The sequence below is a fragment of the Dromiciops gliroides genome, chromosome 1, assembly GCF_019393635.1.
Source record: "Dromiciops gliroides isolate mDroGli1 chromosome 1, mDroGli1.pri, whole genome shotgun sequence".
NCBI lineage: Eukaryota > Metazoa > Chordata > Mammalia > Microbiotheria > Microbiotheriidae > Dromiciops > Dromiciops gliroides.
Window position 1 is genome coordinate 761,048,641 of NC_057861.1, and position 19,968 is coordinate 761,068,608.

Consider the following 19,968-nt stretch of genomic DNA (forward strand, 5'->3'; position numbering starts at 1 on the left):
CAGCTGAATGGAGGACAGAAGCCACACTGCAGTTAAGAGGGTGACCTAGGAGGCTGTCACCGCTGTCTTTCTGGGAGAGGGTGAGAGAGGGTGCATGCACGGGGTCTGCTCATGGCTTGTGGAGGAGAGAGGAGGGCAGGAGGAATGTCAAAGAATGTCCCCATGTTAGGCACAGAGGGGGTGAGTTCTGGAGAAAGAATCTCACTTGATCTTGCTTTGGGCATTTGAGGTGCTTTTGGGGCCCCTTGGCGGCAGGGGCCTGGAGGTAGGTGGCGGGCACTGTGTGAAGCCCCAGGGATACAGGGTGAGGAGGGGGCCAGGCTATGTCCCCCACCCTCTCCTGGCCATCAGCAGCACAGCCACAAGTGAGTAAATGAAATCGGGACAGTCCTGCTTGCTCCTCTCCTCAGTCCCCCGGGTATTTCACTGAAGCCCCTCGGCCCCCATCCCTCCCCCTCCTATTTGGGGCTGCTGGGGTAGTAGCTGCACTCAAAGCATGGCCCAGATGTCAGCGTGGCAGGAGGTCTCCTGTGGAGGGTCCCAGGGATCTGGCCCTGGTTCTCTGTGGGGCGTTCTCAGCAGCATCAAGGGTAGAAGTGCGGGTGGCATGCCTGCCCCATTTGTAGGGACACGAAGCCAGGAGGGCAGGGTCAGCATTCTTCAGGGTAGAGCGGTGGGAAAGAAGGTACAGAGGAAACGCAGCAGGAAGGGAGCCCTGCGTGCTGGGCAGTTTGTCCGAAGGAGAGCTGGGGGAATGCCTGGGACAGCCGAGAGAGACCCAGTCACGCAGGAACCTTGAGAGGCAGCGGCAGCAGCTGGGAGGGCTGAGCCTGGTCTCCGGGCAGTGCCCCTAAGTCTGGCTTCCCGCCCGTCCTGACTGTGAGCAAAGTGGGCCATGGACAGAGGGAGGGGAGACTGGCCCTGCCTCACAGAGCTAGTGTTTTCTATGCATGCCCATGTGTGTATATGTGTATGTGTACATGTGGCGGGGGGGGGGGGATCTATATGTGTAGGGTGGGGCGGGTGCTTTAGGGAGAGTAGACTGATAGGCGAGATGAGCATCTGGAGCAGGGCTCTGAGTGCAGATCACTTTTTCAAGAGGTAGGTTTTTTTTGAAGGGGGGAGAGAGAGCAGACTCTTTAGGTTGGTGGGCTTCTGGGGATGGGCCAGCAAGGAGGAGTGGAATAAGCGGGAGGAAAAGCGATAAAGTGTTCATGGACACAGGAAGTTAGGCTTTTCGTCATGACTGCGATTCATTGGCACTAATTCCACCAGAGCAGGAGGGGGGCATGGGTTGTGGGACCCTTCCTCTGACCAGAGGGGAGAAGGAGACTAGAGGCTCAGAAGTTTGGAGGGGGGAGGCCCCAGGCCACTTGTCACATCATATGGCCTTCTGCGATCTCCTGGGGCAGCGTGGGGGGTGGGCGGCGTTGGAGGAGAAGGAGAAGAGAGAGAAGATCTGGTCCAGGCGTTGTAGGGATCGTGGTGGGCAGTGGGTCTGTTTGGGGCATACAGGGAGCCCAAGGAGGCCAAAAAGCAGAGTGTGGGAAGGGAAGCAGTTTTTTCTAATCAGTCTGGGAAGGGCATCTGGGGCCAGATGGCAAAGGAGCAAATGGATGGATGGATGGATGGATGGATGGATGGATGGATGGATGGATGGATGGATGGATGGATGGATGGATGGATGGATGGATGGATGGATGGGCGCATGCATGGGAGTGAAAGAAAGTACTTCCTGTGTTCAAAGGATACACTAAAGGAGGAAAGCTTTGAGGTGAGCAAACCAAGAGGGGGCTCCTGAACCAGCCCAGGCCAGAGGTGAGGGACGCTTTAACTCTATCAGGAGCCAGAGAAGAGGAGGGGGCACATGGGAGAGTGTGCAAGAAGAATCCACACGAATTGGCAGGTATAGAGGCAAGGGAGAGGCAGGGATTGAGGGTGACTCCTAGTTAAAATTAGGAAGAGGGAGGGGCTACAGGGTTCAGTTTGAGACGCGGTGAGGGTGAAAAGTCCCGTAGGCAATCTATGGTTCTGGGCCCCAGCTGGGCCCAGCAGACCTGGGAGGAGGGAAGGAGGCTGAGCAGGGGAGGAGTTGGGGGGTGGGGAATTTTGTGGCTCCTTGGAGACCCCCAGAAATGCCAGTGTCCAAAATGGCCGCTCCAGAAGTTTGTTAGTAAAAGGGAGGTCTGAGAATTGGCCTCCCCTAGTGACTGTTTCACGTGGGTGCCCCGGGGCAGCCGGAACTGACTCCATGCAGCATAGGACGGAAGCTCCACTCACTGCTACACTCTGTAGTGCCACGGGTTTTACTGCGCAGCTACCCGGCTAACACATGTTAACAGGGCCACTGGTTACTGCTGCTCACCTATCAGCCACCCTGACTATTCTGCTGCAGCCTTTTGTCCATGTGCCCACTTCAGGGTTACTGTTGTGGAACCTCAGGGCTCCTGGGTTTGGGGGCAAAGAAACTGGGGTTCAGATCCTGCCTCTCGAGCTTTGACCTGTGTGACCCTGGGCAGGTTGGGTTCTGACCTTCAGGATCTTCATAGGAATGTGACTCGTGGTGGGCTGGGAGGGAGTTCTAGAGGTTCTCTGAGGTTCCCGTTTTCCTGGCTTAATTGTCAAACTATCAAACACGGACATCGTGTCGCATTTCTGCACACCCTTTGTCACATCCATGTTCACAAGCTTGAGGTGCCTCCAGGTCTGTATGGGTATTTGTCAACAAGCAACCAAGTAGGGGAGGGGGCCTTCCAGCGGGGCCCCCAGCTCCCAACATGCTGGGGGATGACACGGTCACATCACTAACGGGCACACGGAGTCGGAACCCTCGGGTGACAGAATCTGGGGCTTTCTGCTTTGTTGATTTGTGAGTTCTTTTAATATTTAGTGGGAGTTTTCTCCTTAACAGTTAACAATGAAGGAGGAGGCAGTGAGGTGAAGGTGGCTATCTGATGGGGGACAAAGGCTTTTTAAGCTTGAGAAATGCCAGACCATTCACATTCTGAATATATGAAATGCTGGTTTCTATTTATTTGTTAGTGCTCAGTGACATCTGGAAGGGCTATGAAGCTTGAGTCAAGCAGAAATGTAAAGCTACTGCAGTTAATAGAAGTAAGGATCAAAGTTCTCTTCTGTTCTTCCCTGCTCCGGCCCCTCAGGCTCCTCTCCTCCATCGCCTCCTTCTTGTTCTTCTTCTTCTTCTTCATCCTGAAACCTGCGGAACACTTGTGTCTTCAGCAGCACCGTCTGCCCGTCAGGTTTTCTTTGTTCCCCATAGTAAATGCTGTGCATGTAGGGGAAACAGAAGAAAACGTAGGAGCTTATGGGTTCTCTCAGCCTGTTTTGGTCCAGGCGGATGTAGGTTAAGTGGTGATGATGTATCCGGTCCATGGATGGACACATCAGGGTGACATTTATATCTGTGAAGTAAAAACAGAGAGTTAGCATCCAAGAAGCCGTCAGGACAGCACTCAGCGGTCGTGTTCTTTTCAAACACCTCCTCTGCAGTCAGAATTGGGGGGGGGGTCTCTCAGTGGCCCCACAGCACAACCTCCGCCTACCTCAGAGCCCCCTCAACCCCCCCACCAAAGTGGTTAGAGGCGTCAGTACCAGCTGCAATAAGCCCTTGGAGAAGTCAACATTTCATGGTTTTTCAAGCGAATCAGAGAAAGACATTTAAGTTCGTGTCGACAGGATTTGTGCTTGTGTTATTTGGTTAAGCCTTATGTGGAATAGAGCAAAATTTAGCAGAAAGTATCACAAGTGTTATGCTGTAGGCAAGAGCTTTTCTAAGCCACACATAATTCCACCCTTTTCCTGGCTAACTTCATTGGCAGCCATGCCTAGGGATCAGAGGTCATGTCACTCTCTGGTCAGAGACCACCCCATTCCCCCTTTAAAAAAGACAAGGTTTTACATACATTCGATTTCGTTGTCTTCCATGTAGAGATGTTGCAAGTTTCTGGGTATGTAGAACACTCGCTTCAGTTTGTTATGCCCAACGTTGAGCTCTACAAGGCTGGAAATATTAAAAATATCATGTGGGATCTCTTGCAGGTTGTTGTATGATATTCTTAGAGCAAGAAGCTTGGGAAATTTTTGGAAGTAATTGTCTGGTATGAGAGAAATGGAATTATTTTCTAGAGATAGATGCATAAGTGACGAAGGTAAGTCAAGAGGCATTGACTGTAAATTGTTGCTACACAAATTGAGTTGCATCAATTTGCGCATTTTGGAAAGTTTCTCTTTTAATAGAGAGTCGTGAAGCTGGTTGTGGCAGAGGTCCAGCACGGTCAGATTGAGTAATCCTTCCATGGCGTTGGCCTCCACTCTGGAGATCTCATTGTAGCCAAGAAGAAGGCTCTCTAAAGACTTAGGAAGTGGAAATGGGAACTCTGCTAACTCGTTATGCTCCAAATGCAGTTGTAAGAGATTAGAAAGCTCGCCAAAGACGCCGTGTTCAATCTTGTGAGACTTGATTCGATTATGGCTCAGGTTGATTCCTTTCAAGTTAGAAGCGTTGGCAAATGGCTGTGCCGTCACGGCTTCGATTTCATTGAACTGGAGGTAGAGCTGTTGAATGTGCATCGGGATCTTGGGGATCGTCTTGAGCTTCCGGTTGTCGCAGTACATGGCCGATGGGAAGGTCGGGGGGCAGAAGCATTCTGCGGCACAGCCAAGAGGGTGAGAGGGAACCCCGCGATCTCCATCGGAGTGAAAGTAAAAGACTGGCGGGTACTCATCGTCGCTCTCTTCATCGTAGTCTTCATCTGTCCGGTAGGTCTCATACTGACAGTGCACGGTGACTCCCCAGAAGAAGAAAAGGATCCGTAGTCGGCCGAGAAGACTCATGTCCTCGCACCCTAATTCAGGCTAAAGAGGAGAAAAGAAAAGGGAAAAGGTTCATTGAACTGACATTTCTGTGCGCTGTCGCACATTTTTGGTCAGAAGAGGTGGCAGGAATGTCTAAAAAGAGGGAGTGACGGTGCAGAAGTTGGTGCTTATCATCCAGCAGGCTCAGCAGGAGTGTCCAACCCAAAGAGAAGTGGGGGCCACCCGGCTGTACATCGGGGTCCCAGTGACTCATGGCTGGCTCAGAGACCTCCTCTAACCTTATGGATTGTATTTTTATTTACTTTGTTTAATATTTCCCAGTTCCGTTTTTTTTTTTGGTGAGGCAATTGGGGTTAAGTCACATAGCTAGTGTCAAGTGTCTGAGGCTGGACCTGAACTCAGGTCCTCCTGACTCCAGAGCCAGTATTATATCCACTGAGCCACCTAACTGCCCCATACCCAGTTACATTTTAACGGCAGTGCTCTGGAGAGTTATGGCCTGTGTCTGACACCTCAGCCCCATGGGCTCTAGCCCCAGCTTTAGGCCTGGCTGAATGATCTCAGATTCTTGGAGATCTCCTGGAGAACTGTGGCCCTTGGCCCTGGGACTGGAGTCTCCTCCTCCTTAATAAAGTGTCTCAGATTTCCAGGCTCCCCTGGCCTTCTCCTCATCTGAGCCCGCCTCATGTCCTGCAGTCAGGCAGACAGCCCCCACCCTGCCTCCCGTCGCCCTTCCCTCTGTTTGGGCTCGGCCGAAGTAGCTGATGGCTCAGTTCTGACATCTGTTCTCTCTGCCCTCCCTCGGTCTACTCTCTCTGCTCCAGACCTAAGAGCATGGGGTGTCTGCTAACCCAGAGGTGTACCCAACTCTCATTACCTGGTAATTCATTCTAAAAGTGGGTTGGTTTCTGATCCAGCCTGCTCAGGAGCTTCTGTGTTCTGGCTCCTTCCCCAGCGCCTGCTTATTCTCTCTACGGCAGAACCCCTCTGGCCTGACCCGACCCTCCAGCCACGTATGGTAAGGAGATGACCCCTGAAGGCCACTCACATGTTGTCATGAAATCACCCATTGCAAGGTAGAAAACCCGTAGAGCTCATTTCATCTTAGCCGTGAGAAGCCTGAGTCACCCAGAGGTTCAATGATGTCCCAAGGGAATCTATTTCAAACCAACCTTTGCAGTGAGGGGCAGAGCCCTGTGGTGAGCTCGTGCCTTTGGTGCCAGACCTCGTGCTTCTCCACCACTCCTCGCCATCTCCTGCCAGCAGGCCCGAGTAGCCTGGTGACTTCTCTTCAGGTTGGTTAGTTTCTCTGCTTCTTCAGCCACAGCACAGGATAACCACCAAGCAAGGGTGGCCCCCAAGGTTCTGCGCTGGGCCTTCCTGCCTTGTACTGCTGGGATTTTGCCTGATTAACTCATTAACGCCCCAGGCTTGGTTTTTCCTAAGAGCAAAGGGCATCTGCAAATCCAGAAGATGAGCCCCACATCTCTAGATCCCCCAGGATCCCATTGCCAGTGTCCTAGGGGATGTTTCAAACCGGCTGTCCTGGCGCCATCTTGAACCACATGTGCCAGGAGGCAGCTCAGACTCCACATGTCCAAAGTAGAACTCAGTATTTTTTCCTCCCCAAACCCTCCCCTCTTCCAGACTTGAGGACGCCACCATCCTCCCAGCCACTAGGCTTGCCCAGTGCACCCTCAACTCCTCGGCCCACGCATCCAGTCCATTGCCAAGCCTTCAGAATGGCTCTTGTGTACGTCTTCTCTCCACTCACACAGCCAGTGCATTGAGTGCCGCCCCTCGTCACCTCCCTCCGTAATACTGCAGTCCCCTGGCTCCTTCCTGCCCTCCACGCTCCAGCTCCACTGGCCCCCTCGTTACTGCGACGTTTTCTGTTTCTTTGCCTGTCCACTCACTTTCCTGGTATGCCCTCAATTTTGCCTTGTAGGGAGGAAAATGTCAGAGGTAAGGCCAAGGGATGAGCCAGGGAGGCTTAGAAGGTTATGGTACCATAAACGCAAGAAGGGTGGTGGGCTGGGGGAATGAGACAGCGCACTCTTGGCCGTTCTCGCTCTTTTGGACCTGCCCAGCTCATGGATTGGCCGAGCCACCAAGGCCCTCCCGGTCATCTAAGAAATACGAAACTTGGCATTGGTAAGGGGCCCCCAGCTCTCTAGTCCAGTCCATACCCAAAGGGCATCTCCTATGGCGACATCCCCACCAAGGGATCGGATTGTCCACACATGATACAGGGGAACAGGAAGAAGCATAAAGAATGCAATGGGGGGGGGGCTACTAGGTGGCACAACGGATAAAGCACTGGCCCTGGATTCAGGAGGACCTGAGTTCAAAAGCAGCCTCAGAAACTTGACACTTACTAGCTGTGTGACCCTGGGCAAGTCACTTAACTCCCATTACCCCACCAAAAAAAAAAAAGAAAAAAGAATACAATGCGGGAGGTGGGGGGGCTGCTAGGTGGCCCAGTGGATAAAGCACCTGCCCTGGATTCAGGAGAACCTGAGTTCAAATCTGGCCTCAGACACTTGACATTAGCTGTGTGACCCTGGGCAAGTCACTTAACCCTCATTGCCCTGCCCCCCACAAAAAAAAATACAATATGGGATTGCCAGAACCTGGGGCCAGGGGGGTTCTGTATCAGGAAGAGACTCTGCCATGATTTCTTTCCTTCCCTTCCCTTCGTTCAAGGGCAGGCATGATTTCCTCAGCAAGCACTAAACCCGGTGCTTGGGATACCATAGGTGCTTAATAATGCTTTTACATTTATTTTCAAGAAATGACCTCCACAGGCACAGTTTAGTTGGCCACCCAGGACAAACTCGAGCCCCCCAATTCCCCCTTAGTGCTACCTGCCCAGAGCCTCGTAATGGAAGAGAGGCTAGTTAGTGGTGTCCTTTCTAAGCTGTCGGCCGTACCCTCTGGCCTGCCTCCCCAAATCGCAGACTCCTCGCTTTGCTGATTGTAGAAGTGCCTGGTGACGAGTGGGCAGCATGCCAGTCCCCAAGCATGGTGAATGTAAGCATCATCAGTTACACAACTTATCTATCACATCTTTTCACCCTGGACTTCCTTTTAAGGAATTGGATTGGCATGAAAACCTCATTGGAAGAAAAAAACCCAGACCTTTCAGAAAGCCAAGGCATCATAGTGAGCCTGAGCTGTTAACATGACTGTGCTTGGCATTAAGCAGGGCTTGTTTGATGGAATATGCCTTATGCAAGTGCATGCTGGAACCTTGAACAGTGAAGCCAGGAAGAGGGGATCCACTGGACAAATCAGAGAACTTTTAGAGGCGTCAGTAAAGAACAGAAGGGCAGCAGATATGATGATGTTGGTTCTAGGAAGGCTGAACTTGAGATTCCTTCAGGAAATCCACACAGACTTAGCCAGGGATCAGCTCCAAGGGAGAGTCTGGGGAAGAGCCAGTGATGGAGAACATGATTTGAGATTTGTCCAAATGATGGAGTATAGGAGATCGCCCTGGGACAGTCTGGAGGAACCAATGTCTGGTGTAGAAGGCAGAGTGGAAGGATTTAGGGTTAGGATCTGTAAAGAGCCAAGAGAAGGCCAGGAGAGAGAGTGGCCAGTGATCCTCTGCACAGAGGCCAGGGAGAGCTGGGCATCACAGGCACAGCCCAGGCTCAGTCTCTTTGTGACATCTGGATGGGGGAAATTCTTTTCTGGATCAGTCTGGATAAGAGAGAAGAACCAGTTGTAGTAAAAACGATGGGAACTCTGCAGGAAAGCGTCCACTATGTCCCAGGAGAATTTGGGAGAGAGAAGGAGAAACATAGGCAACTATGCTGGATTTGGGGAAACAGATTTCAAAGCAAAGATGGGATCCCATAGCCTCATTCAGAGCTCACCAAGCAACCTAAGCATTCAAAGGAAATACTCAAAAGGTGGGAGCAAGGCCGTGTAGGGGGGAATGAGTAAAAACAATGCTGGGCGCTGAGGCTGGTGAGGGAATCAGAGCTTTTCAAAGTTACAGTGGAAGAAACTGGGGATCAAAAAAGGGGAAAGGCTTTTGGTTGGAGCGATTGGGACCACGATGCCTCCCACCCAAGAAAAGGACTTGACCGGCTTCTGCCGTTTCTGCTAAGGAGAAAGACCTCTACAATGGAGTAATTAACACTCGCACCTTGTGAGGGGACACCTGCCTGCCCTTGTTAAATGTCCCCACTCTGTCCTCGGCCTGGGGAGGGGGCAGGGGGAGGGACAGGGGAGAATGAGCACTTTTTAAGCACAGTGCCAGGCACCGTGCTAAGCGCTTTATGAATACAGTCTCCTTTGACCTTACAACGGCCCTGTGTAGTAGATGCTATCTTCTCAGTATGAGTTGGCTGCCTACTTCCCCCGGCCTGGACTTGGGGGCCTATGGGGAGAAGAAACATTTAGACTAGACCCTGGGACTGATTTACGCTATTCTCCAACTGCCATCGATGCTAGCTAACCTTTAGAGAAATTCAAGCACTGGGTACAGGTTAACTCATTTGATCCTCACACACAGGGGTGTTAGCCAGGATCACACAGCTAATTAACTGCCCGAGGTAGCATTTGGATTTGGGTCTTGCTGACTCCCAGTCCAAGGCTCTACCCACTTTGCCACCTTCTTGCCTTCACCTAACCTTAACACACACGTACACACAAACACCCACACCCTCACATGCCCGGTGAGGCAGAATACCAGAGCTGTTCCCTTGTTCACTTACAGAATCATCTACAAAGAATGGGGTCATTCTAAAGACCAGGATTTGCTGTGTGTGGTATGAACCCTTGTTCGGGGCTGGCCTTTCCTGGAGCCCGTAGGACTGTCAGCAATGGCCATTAATTATTGCATAGCTTCCTTCTCTTTGTGTGTGACGCCTATGCTTCATGTTATCTTGCTGTATCGTCCATATGTTGGGGTTACTGGCTTCCATCAGCTCTGACTATGTTGGGAATGGGCTTAGCATTGACCTGGGAGGGAGGAAACCTGGAATCTGTCCTCATTGTGCTCCCCATCTTCTCTCCGAAGAATTTGGGGATCAATTGTGAGACCTGGAAGACACTGGCACAGGACCGCCGAGCCTGGCATGCCCCATCAAAGGCGCTGAGCTCTAGGAGTGGAGCAGAACTACAGTAGCTCAAGAGAAACACAAGGCGCACAAATTTAGAGCCATCTCCCCTCCAAATGTTCACGAGGACTATCTGTGCCCGACCTGTGGCAGAGCCTTCTGGGCTTCTCTTGGTCTGATCAGCCACACACTGCCCCTTGAGCCCAGCATATGATGCTGTTGGGGTCTTCCTCTTCAAGCATGCAGGGCAACCACCAGCAGCCAGTAAACTTCTTAACTGTTAGTGTAGGACCATCACCAGTTATGAGTCACTTAATTCCTATGGATCACTTGCATTTCCAACTGAGTTTTCTTCAGGGCCATTTCTTCTTCCTCTTGCAGCTCTTCCAAGACCAGTGTTAGAGGCCACGGGTGGTGGACCCAGGGCCCTTGGTGGCAAAAAGCGTTTGTGGCAGAGGTCTTGACAGTACTTTTGTTGGGTCAGGGACGGTTTGCCTTCACTGGGGTCTCTTATCAAGCTTCTGAGAAAATCCGTCCTTCTTCAAACTGTTTCTGGGTGTTTGGTAAGATGACTCTGTTCCAGCCCCTCCTCCACCCATCTCCATGAGGTCGTCTCAATGAGTTCAAGATATTCCAAGCCAGGCTTGCTGATGAAGTCCTTTCTAGACTCTTCATCTGGCTAGGAGAAGCTCTTCCCATTGGTTAAGCTTCTGTATAAAATTGTCGTCATCCTTGTTGATGTCCATTCCTTCATTGGTGTCTCATTTTTCAGCTTTGAAATACCAGCACTTCAGTGATCTCTCCTAAGTGGGTATTCCCTCCAGATCCTTGTTTGACCAGCCTCTGTGACTCTTAGCCATGTGCTTCCATAAGTTCATTGTAGAGACTTCTCCTAAATGAGATTCATAATCACTCGAGAGAATCTGATCTGATTATCCACAGAGGGAAAACTAAGTGGATGAAGAATGCCTGTTGTCGCAGCTGTGATATACACTGTCTCCCATCCGTCTATGGGACAGATACTGCAAACGGACACAACCGTGGGATAACAGTCAGACAGGAGAAGAGGAATGGTCTGGACTGTCTCTTCAGATGGCCACGTTGTTTTTAGCAACCCTGAACCAAAGGTCCGTGCTTTTAGCTCCCATTCTCCTCTGGCGATGTGGTCTGGCTGCAAGGCGTAGAGTCCTGTGGCCTCAAAAGAACTCTGGTTCAGTTATCATTAGGCAGTATACATTTTTAGAGATCTCAATCATCAAGGATATAGATCTTTCTCTAGGAAAAATAAAGAGGACCTAAGTAAGAGGATGGGAGCTATGTTAGGAGAAGAGTCTGCATTTGGGTTATCATAGTGAAGATAAAAAATAAATTTGAAGGAAAGAAATTGAAGAATGGATTTTTCGCAAAGACCAGTGTCAAAGTTATAGATCATGCAGTTTGAAGCTATTTTGGTGAATGTTACATCTTTTTATGTCCCCTTCTACCAACTGAGCTGAAGTGAAAATGGAAAGATTCTAGAAAGTTGATCAACTTTGAGTTTAGAATATTTGAGAAAAATCAATGTTTATTGAAGGTCCCAAGTGTTATGGCAGAGTTAGGATATGGTGGTGGTGGGGGGAGCGGGGGAATGGGTATTGAAGTCCTTGAGAAAGGATGTAGAATAACTTAAATGGCTTAAATAATGAGTTAGAGTTGCTAGGTCCAGCAAACTGAGAAAGATGGGGGAAAAAAAGGAATGGTCAATTTTGGAGGGGTTATAGAAAATGAAACAAACTAATACTCTCTTGGTAGATCAGAAAACTAATCCAACTATTGTGAAAAAGTATTCAGTATAATAAAAATAAAGTAACCAAATGTCCATAAAAAAAAAAAAAAAAAAGAACTCTGGTTCCATGGCGCTGAAAGCGCCACATGGGCTTGAGAGGGTCAGGTCTTCTGGTGGTCTGGACCTTCATGCTGACCCATCACTGTGTGTCCGACTGGACAGCTCCCCTCCCCTCCTCTCCTCCCTGTCCACATAGGTAACAGACTTCTTAATTGTCCAAAGAGAACCCGTTTCATTTGTTGTGTATCCCATGGAGGATCTTGTCAGCCCTCCGAAGGGAGATAGAAGTCTTGTGTGGTTAGGTGGGAGGCTTCTGTTTGGCATTTCGTTTCTTCCTTCTGGCCCTGTCTCCAAAGCAATTGGTAAGCTTCTCTCCCGTGGCCCCTTTGCGTGGCAGAGGCTGGTTATGCAGATCCAAGTTGACTTAACTTGGAAGGCTTTATCAAGCCCTCCCACCTCCTCATTCTCTACAGTCGATGGCACATGACAGCAGCCTTTTGGCCTCCCCTGAGTGTATCAATGATCAAAGACCAAAAGTCCCATGAAGCAAATGGTTCTTTTTGTTGCTCTGAGGAGAATGCCTTTCGGCACCAACGAGCACACTGCTGTGGGGGCCCACAAAAACATGGTGGCGTTGGGCTACCTTAAGAGGAAGCAGTGGGCAAGAGTCCCCTGCGCTCGGCCCTCTGGTGGACTGTGGGCACCACAGTGTAAAAGAGGCATCAGGGGACTTGAGAGTGGCTTGTGTTGGGCAGCCAGGAGGGCGGAGGGCCTTGAGTTGTTGTCACGGGAGGATTGGCTGAAGGAGCTGGGCCTGCTTCCTGTAGAGAAGACTTCGGAGGAGGGTGGGGGTAGGACAGTTGCATCCAGGTATTTGAGGGGCAGTACTGAGGGGAGGGTCTAGATTTGTTCTGTTGGCCCTCAGGGGCAGAATCAGGAGCAGCTGGACTGGGAGGAGGGTGAGGGGAGGAGGGAAAGGTGCAAAAGACCAAAGCCTGATGTCGGGAACTTTCTGAGCACGAGAGCTGTCCCAGAGGGGTCTTCAGGCAGAGTCTGGAGGAGCCGTTGCTCGGAGTGTTGGGGTGTGGTTCGGACTAGACCAATGTCCTCTCACCTAGCCGCAGCCTCAGTTTCATTTCTGGCCAGGATGTTGGGATCGATGCTGTTCGGTGCCTCTAGCAGCATGTCTACGCCTTGGTCACTGGACAAGGGTCTCGCCTTCCTAACACCAACAGTCCAGATGGTGTTTGCCTGGGGTCAGACAGTCATGTGCTTCCCCCACACTGCCCCTCTCCCACCAGTCACCACACACGTGGAAGGGGCGGGGAAGGGTTTGGTACCATTCAGTGTGTTCTTGGTTCCCTGGATTGATAAGGCCACAGACTCATCTGCGAGAGACTCGGTTGTTGGTGATGGGTCCCTGTACCTGCCTCAGCTCATCCTCAGAAACCAGGCCCAGTCTCTGTGGAGCACGGTTCTTGGAGCCACTCTGTGATGTGAGAACCTTGCAGAATGCAGCCTCTCTTTCTAGAAAGCCCCTCAGTGGGGTGAGCGGGATAGAAGGGCATTCTCTACTGCTGTGAGACCGTAGGTCTGGATTGGATGGAAACCGAAAACCCCCCCAATGCTGGGCAGACTCCTGCCCACCTCCCCATGCCCGCCAAGGCTCCCGATTGTTTGGGGCCAAAGACTTCTGTTGTTCTTTAAAGGCCTCACTTTGCTCTCTGATTTTCCTTTTCGTGGAGAAGAGTGTGGTGTGTTGGAGCCTGGCCCGTTGGGAACTTTGCGGAATGGCTAGCGTGAGAGCATAGTATTGCTCGTGATTAACAATAACGATCATTTCGAAAGCTCTTTGGGGTCTGCAGAGTTCTTTCCATCCTCCTAGAAGCCCCGATGCAGGTGCTGTTGTGAGCCCATTCTTTGCGGGGGAGAAAACTCTTGCCCAGAGAGGTGTGGTGGCATCGGTGTCTGAGGCCGATTTGAACTGGGCTCTTCTGATGCTCTCTCCACTGTGCCTCCTGACCAGGCAGAGCACAAGCTGATTGCTTCACATGGTCCCCTGACCCCTGAAGCTGCAATCACACAGCCTGGGGCCTGGGCCTTTCCTTCCCTGCCCCGCTCCCCATCCCATCCCCTCTTTGTGCTGTTTGTTCCTTTGCTCAGCAGGGTCCCCTCCTCCCTCTTCTCTCCAGGCTCTTCCTGCCCCGGGGGGCTGCTGTTGGTTCGGTTCTGCTGGCTCCAGTTCCCAAGCTCTCCCAACTCAATGAGGCTGTCAAAGATCTGGACGTGTGACTGGTCTCTTCCTTCTGCAGATTTTGTGACGATCCTGCCCTCCATCTGAACCTCTTCTGCCAAGTACCGGGCCTTGGGACTATTTGGGGCACCTGTCTCCAAGACTCCTGAGCCCAAGCCTCCCGTACAGCTTCCTCTTACCTCCAGATGCTGTCTTCATATTTGCCCCCCAGTCTACCTCCTGCTCTGTCCATACTGGGACCCCCCTTTCGTGGAGAAGCCTGGCTCCAAACCATCTCCCCACTTTCAGCCTCTCACCCCCTGACTCTGGTTTTCGAAGGGGTGAACAGAGGGGGAAAGTAGCTGTCTTTAAGTGCTGGTGTCCAGTGATTTCTAGTGGTCTCCTTGGGCTTTTGTTAAGGGCATTTCCTCTGACCAGAGGTAACTGTTCTCTCCCTCTTGTGCCCCCCTTGTCTAGGACTCTGGCTCACTATTTACCACCTCGCTTTCTGCGAACCATTTCCTAAAAATTGCTGTTGATAACAAAATACAGACATAACAATTGCAAAGGAGTTTAAAATAAGCTTTCCCTTTAACAAGTTTCTTTTTTTCCTTTTTGGAATTCTGGCTATAAGTCACAGGTTAAATAAAACGCACCGTGCTCAATAATTCCCTCTTGTGCTCCCGGTGTCTGCCGTCCAACGGGTGGTTAATAAATGCTTTGGGAATTGAGTTTACTTGAAGAAAGGATTCCTTTGTGCTCATTTAAACGGAATAATGAGTAATAATTCACTTTGGGATGAAAAGGGGCTGAAAACACTTGCCTAATCCACACATAGGAAGTAGGAAGGAGAAATTTAGCATCAGTGTCTCAACCAGGGGCTCCCTTTCTGTGGGATAATATCTGGTATAAGGAAACCAAGCCCCCAGAGTCACCTCAACATTTTCTGGAAAGCCAATCGAGACAGGCTCTTCTAAAGCAAAAGAAAGTATTTTGCTATGACTCTGAAGATCCAGAAAAAATGTCTTCTGAGAGTATAACTTCTCATTTCTAGAGACCTCTTTCAAATTATACAGTAAGACCTTAATACAGTGAGACACCCCCCTCCCCCCCGCCAACGTGGGTTCAGCTGAATTCCCCAGAACCCTCCATTAGCCAGATTCTACCCTTTTCCCTTCACTGTAATTTTAAGGAAAAGGGGCAAACGAGAGGGGAAAAGATAAGACAAGAACAGGGATATGCAGGAAGACGGTGAAATAGACTTCTTGGGTCAGTTACAAAGTCTCCCCCTTCCACTCCCTTCTCCAGCTACAGTAAAGTAAGTGGCGATCAATATCGGGGAATATGAACCCAAGCAAGACCCTCGGTAGCCAAAGAAACCCCCAGCTCACTGGTCCTGACTCACGGGGGAGTCCTCAGGAAGCCACCCAGCCCACTTCAAGAACAAAGGCAGCCACTTCAGGGTCATTTGAAAACTCCCCTACCAAGAAGTCTCCTTCCTTCTCCTGCAATTTTAGCCACTGGGGATTTGCCACAATTTTCATCAGATCTTCTTGCAATACAAGTATTCAATCATCAATCTACTATTTATTTTTTAAGAAGTAAATGTTCTTGTTGATAAACAGCAGGAATGCTGTTTCCAAACACTGAAAAGACAAACCATATTGCATTTCCATTCATACCTGTTTTTGCTTTAGTTTTCAGTGAGTGTTGAATTTGCAAATCCTTTGAATGAATCAGAAATTCCTGAAATCTGTAACCGAGTCTCCTAAAATCCACAGTAACTCTGTCCCCAGTCAGGGGTGTCCTTTGAAATACTGTAGCAATTTAAGCAAAAATATAATTTGCTTTAGTAACATTTGGGTTGGATTAAATTATATGTTTCTTTTCCAGAAAACGTTACGAATGCAAATAAAAATTTCACTGGCCCTGGTCAATTTATGTGGTTGTCATTCTCCCTTCTCCCTCCCTAGTTTGGGTTTGAGGTGTGGCATGCACTTCCTATAATCTGAATGGTCAACAGAGAACTAGATGAACAGCCTTACTGATTACTGCTTTTATTTTCATTCCCATTCCAAATGAATTCTCTAAGTTAATGGCCACCAGAAGGTGGAACTCCATGTTCTAGTTAAAATTAAGGGGAAGCCTAGATTTTTATAGCAGCAAAAGCTAATGTTAGCGAGACCCATCTGCAACTCTGTAATAAACACATGTAGGCCTTCCCTTTTCCCCTCTACCCAGCACAGCTTCATTCATAACTTGGTTTTTAAACAAAGGAATTTTAAAGGTTAGAACTCGAAGGGACTTTAGGCAGCATCTAAATCCCCCCCACCCCACCCCCAATTTACAAATGAATAAACTGAGGCCCTGAGAAGTGATGTCCTGTGCACAAGCCAGTGTCTCCCAGCTTCCATATTATTGCACTACACCATGATGGTCATGAATTCATTTTACATTGATCATTGTCTAAAAAGACCAGAACTGAATGGAAAATTTGACTTTCAAGTACAAGACCCTAGAGAAGTATAAAAAGGTAAACAGGAAAAAGACATTATGAGGGATGTTAAAAGGTTAAACTGTTTACATTCCTACATGAGAAGATGCTACTTCTGACTCATAAGAAATTTTTCAGTATTAGGGCAGCTGAAAGGAATAAATTTAGACAGAGGGCACAAGTAGGGATTAATTATGAAGAGATGATATCTATAAAGCATTTTTTTAAAAAATTATTTAAGTTTTCAACATTTGTTTAGATAAGATTTCCAATTTCAAATTTTTCTCCCTCCCCCCTCCCCTAGACAGCAGGTAATCTTATATAAGTTATATATACATAATAACATTAAACATATTTCTGCATTAGTCATGTTATACAAGAAGAATCAGAGCAAAAACGAAAAACCTCAAAAAAGAAAAACAACAGCACCAAAAACAAAAGAAATAGTATGGTCTAATCAGCATCCATATTCCACAGTTCCTTTCTTTTTTTTTTTTTCCTGGATTTGGAGAGCATTTTCCATCATGAGTCCTTTGGAACTTTCTTGTATCGTTGGATTGGTGAGAAGAATCTAGTCTATCACAGTTGATCAACACACAATGTTGATGATACTGTGCAAAATGTTCTGGTTCTGCTCATCTCACTCATCATCAGCCCATGCAAGTCCCTCCAGGTTTCTCTGAACTCCTCCTGCTCATTGTTTCTTACAGCAGGATAGTATTCCATTATATTCATATACCACAATGTAAAGCATTTTGGGGGGGTGGGACAATAGGGGTTAAGTGACTTGCCCAGGGTCACACAGCTAGTAAGTGTCAAGTGTCTGAGGTCAGATTTCAACTCAGGTCCTCCTGAATCCAGGGCTGGTGCTTTATTTATTGTGCCACCTAGCTGCCCCCTTTTGTTTATTTTTTTTTTGGTGGGGCAGTTGGGGTTGGGTGGCATACCCAGGGCGGTACAGTTGGGGAGTGTCTTGTGTGAGGCCAGATTTAGGCTTGGATCCTCCTGGATTCAGGGCGGGTGCTTTGTCCACTGTGTCACCTAGCTGCCCCAGGATGACATCTTTAAAATAAAATTAAGGGATGGCAGGATTTCCCTAGGAGAAAGGGAAAGGGAGAGGTGGAATGGGGTAAAGTATCTCACATAAAAGAAGCAAGAAAAAGCTTATGGAATGGAGGGGAAGATGGGGGAGGAGAAGGGGAGTGAAATGAGCCTTGCTATCATCAGAATTGGCTCAAAGAGTGAATAACATACACACTCCAGTGGGTATAGTAATATATCTTGCCCTGAGGGGAAGTGGGAGGGGAAGGGGATAAGGGGGGAGAAGTGAAAGAAGGGAGGGCAGATTGGGGGAGGGGCAGTCAGAAGCAATTTTGAGGAGGGAAAATGAAGTGAAATCATGGGGAGTGAATAGGATGGAGGGAAACGGCAATAGTATCTGGGAAAAAAATTTGAAGCAAAGGCAAGAGCAATGTAAGATGATGCTGGTGGTGGTGGTGGTGGTGATGGTGGTACTTTGCTATTGTGGAGAAAATTCTTTGTCAGGTAAAATGTTAGTTATTATTGTTGTTGCAATAATCAACCTCATGGGTGTTTTGTAAGAAAATCTCCCTTTAAAGTACTATATAAATGTAGTTTACTATTAAAAAAAATGAGCAGGATGCTATCAGAAAAACCTGGAAAGACTTACATGAGCTGATGCAAAGCGAAATGTACTCTATACAAAATTACAGCAATAGTGTAAGATGATCTGCTGTGACTGACTTGGTTATTTTCAGCAATGCAATGATCCAAGACAACTCTTAAGGTCTTATGAAAAATGCAGTCCATCTCCAGAGAAAGAACTAATGGTACCTGAATACAGATGGAAGCATATTTTGCTGTTTTGTTGTTAGTTCCTTTTTCTAAAGTTTTTTTGTCTGCTGTGTTTTGCGTGACTGCACATGGATAACTGACAGTAAATTGCTTGAGTTCTTAAGTGGGGGGAGAGGGAGGAAGGAAGAGAATTTGGAACACAAAGTTTTGAAAATCGATGTTACAATTTGCTTTTACATGGAAGGTGGGGGAAAATTCTAAATAAATAAATTCATTGATCATTGTCATCCTGCTCTTCCAGGCACCCCCCCCAAAAAAACCCACCAGACAACCCAGCCTAAGCTCGGCACCTCACCACCAGCCCTCCAGCCTTCCAACCTAACCCAGCAAAAATGAACAGTTATGGGCTTGCATAATCTTTTCATAGACACGGCCACTGCCCGGCTCTGCCTGGTCTGTTTGTAGCACATACAGAGAGGGAGCAGGCTTAGGATTTAAGGGGAACTGAGGAAAATGTGCCTCGGTTTTATTTTGCAGGGATAGAAAGTTTCCTCATCTTACTCCCTTTCTGGGACTCACAAAGTCTTCTTTCATAACCAGTGGATTCCTGTTTCAAACACCGAGTCAGGGTTTGTGTCTCTTGGCAGGGTGACTGCTTGAGATCATGCTTTTACACGCTCTTTCAAGTTTATACAAGCAATGAAGGTAAAGTCAATCTAGGGCTTATTTTTTTTTCTTTCCAAAGTCGTCCTTTCTTTTGAATTAAAAAAACCAAAAACAACCCACCAGATGGCCTTTTTGCTGTTGAATGTAAATCCTCAGTGGTCTGTGTGCTCGGGAGTTTCTGTTGAACATATAAGGTAAATATAAAAAGCCAGCCTTTTACTCAAGACTTTGGTATGTTAAACGTGGCCAATGGTACTTGGGTCAGGTTTGCCGCTCATTGCACAGCCTTCCCATATGTTTTTTATTAGCACTGTGTTCTCAACCCGCAGGCGTCCATGCGCACGAAGACACAGAGAGCAAGCGTCTGCACTTTCTTCACCATCTCATGGAAAGAACCACAGCAGTATTTGTTACGTTTCCATTCATCTATAGCTGGGTCTGGTGATGCCACTGTTAATGTTGTCAGACTCTTCCAAGTGAGAACCCCCCCGCCCTTCTTTTACTTCTAAAGCAAGTTTCTGAAACCTTGAGCAATATAACTCAGAAACACCACATTGGATACATTTCTCTTGAACTCTTATTAAAGTTCCTGCTGAAAATTTTTTTATCAGATTCAATGATGAATGCAAAAAGATACAAAGAGCTGTATTTCTAAATACCTAGAAACAAACATGTCCAGAAACATTTCAGTGAGCCTAGATTAAGGATAAAAAAGCAAGACCCTGAAATGGGGGCAGGGGTAATACATTTTTCTCTTTCAGTACATTCTCCCTGGGCTTGTTACCATTTCAGAATTTAGGGGGAAAGGTCACTGGAATTAGTGAAGAGTCTAACTTACAGAAACAGGTTGCAAAGAGCTTTGATCACCAAAGAGATTTTATGTTTGATCCTCAAGTAATAGGGAGCCACTGGGATTTACGGAATGGGCTTTAGGAAACTGCTTTGGTGGCTGAGTGGAGTGTAGACTGGAGTGGGGAGAGACTTGAGGCAGGCAGAGCCTCCAGCAGAATATTCCAGTAGTCCA

General features: G+C 48.5%; 2 protein-coding genes across 2 annotated transcripts in view; one reads left to right on the top strand and one right to left on the bottom strand.

Annotated features, from left to right (window-relative positions):
- Nucleotides 1-19,968, top strand: part of LOC122737067 (centromere protein P) — a 194,273-nt gene that overhangs the window by 46,362 nt on the left and 127,943 nt on the right. The window lies entirely within an intron of this gene.
- OMD (osteomodulin) lies at nt 3,027-15,758 on the bottom strand. The gene is made up of 3 exons (XM_043979483.1): nt 15,652-15,758; nt 3,924-4,875; nt 3,027-3,422 (listed from the first exon to the last, which is right to left on the bottom strand). Exons 2-3 carry the CDS (start codon nt 4,852-4,854, stop codon nt 3,106-3,108), a joined length of 1,248 nt encoding a protein of 415 aa, XP_043835418.1. The 5' UTR covers nt 4,855-4,875; nt 15,652-15,758; the 3' UTR covers nt 3,027-3,105.

Bases quoted from the DNA above. Each gene is read 5' to 3' on its own strand.
- OMD (XM_043979483.1), bottom strand. From the start codon at position 4,854: ATGAGTCTTCTCGGCCGACTACGGATCCTTTTCTTCTTCTGGGGAGTC. The intron at 3,423-3,923 runs GTATGTAAAACC...TTTACTTCACAG, and splicing joins GGAAGACAACGAAATCGAAT to ATATAAATGTCACCCTGATG.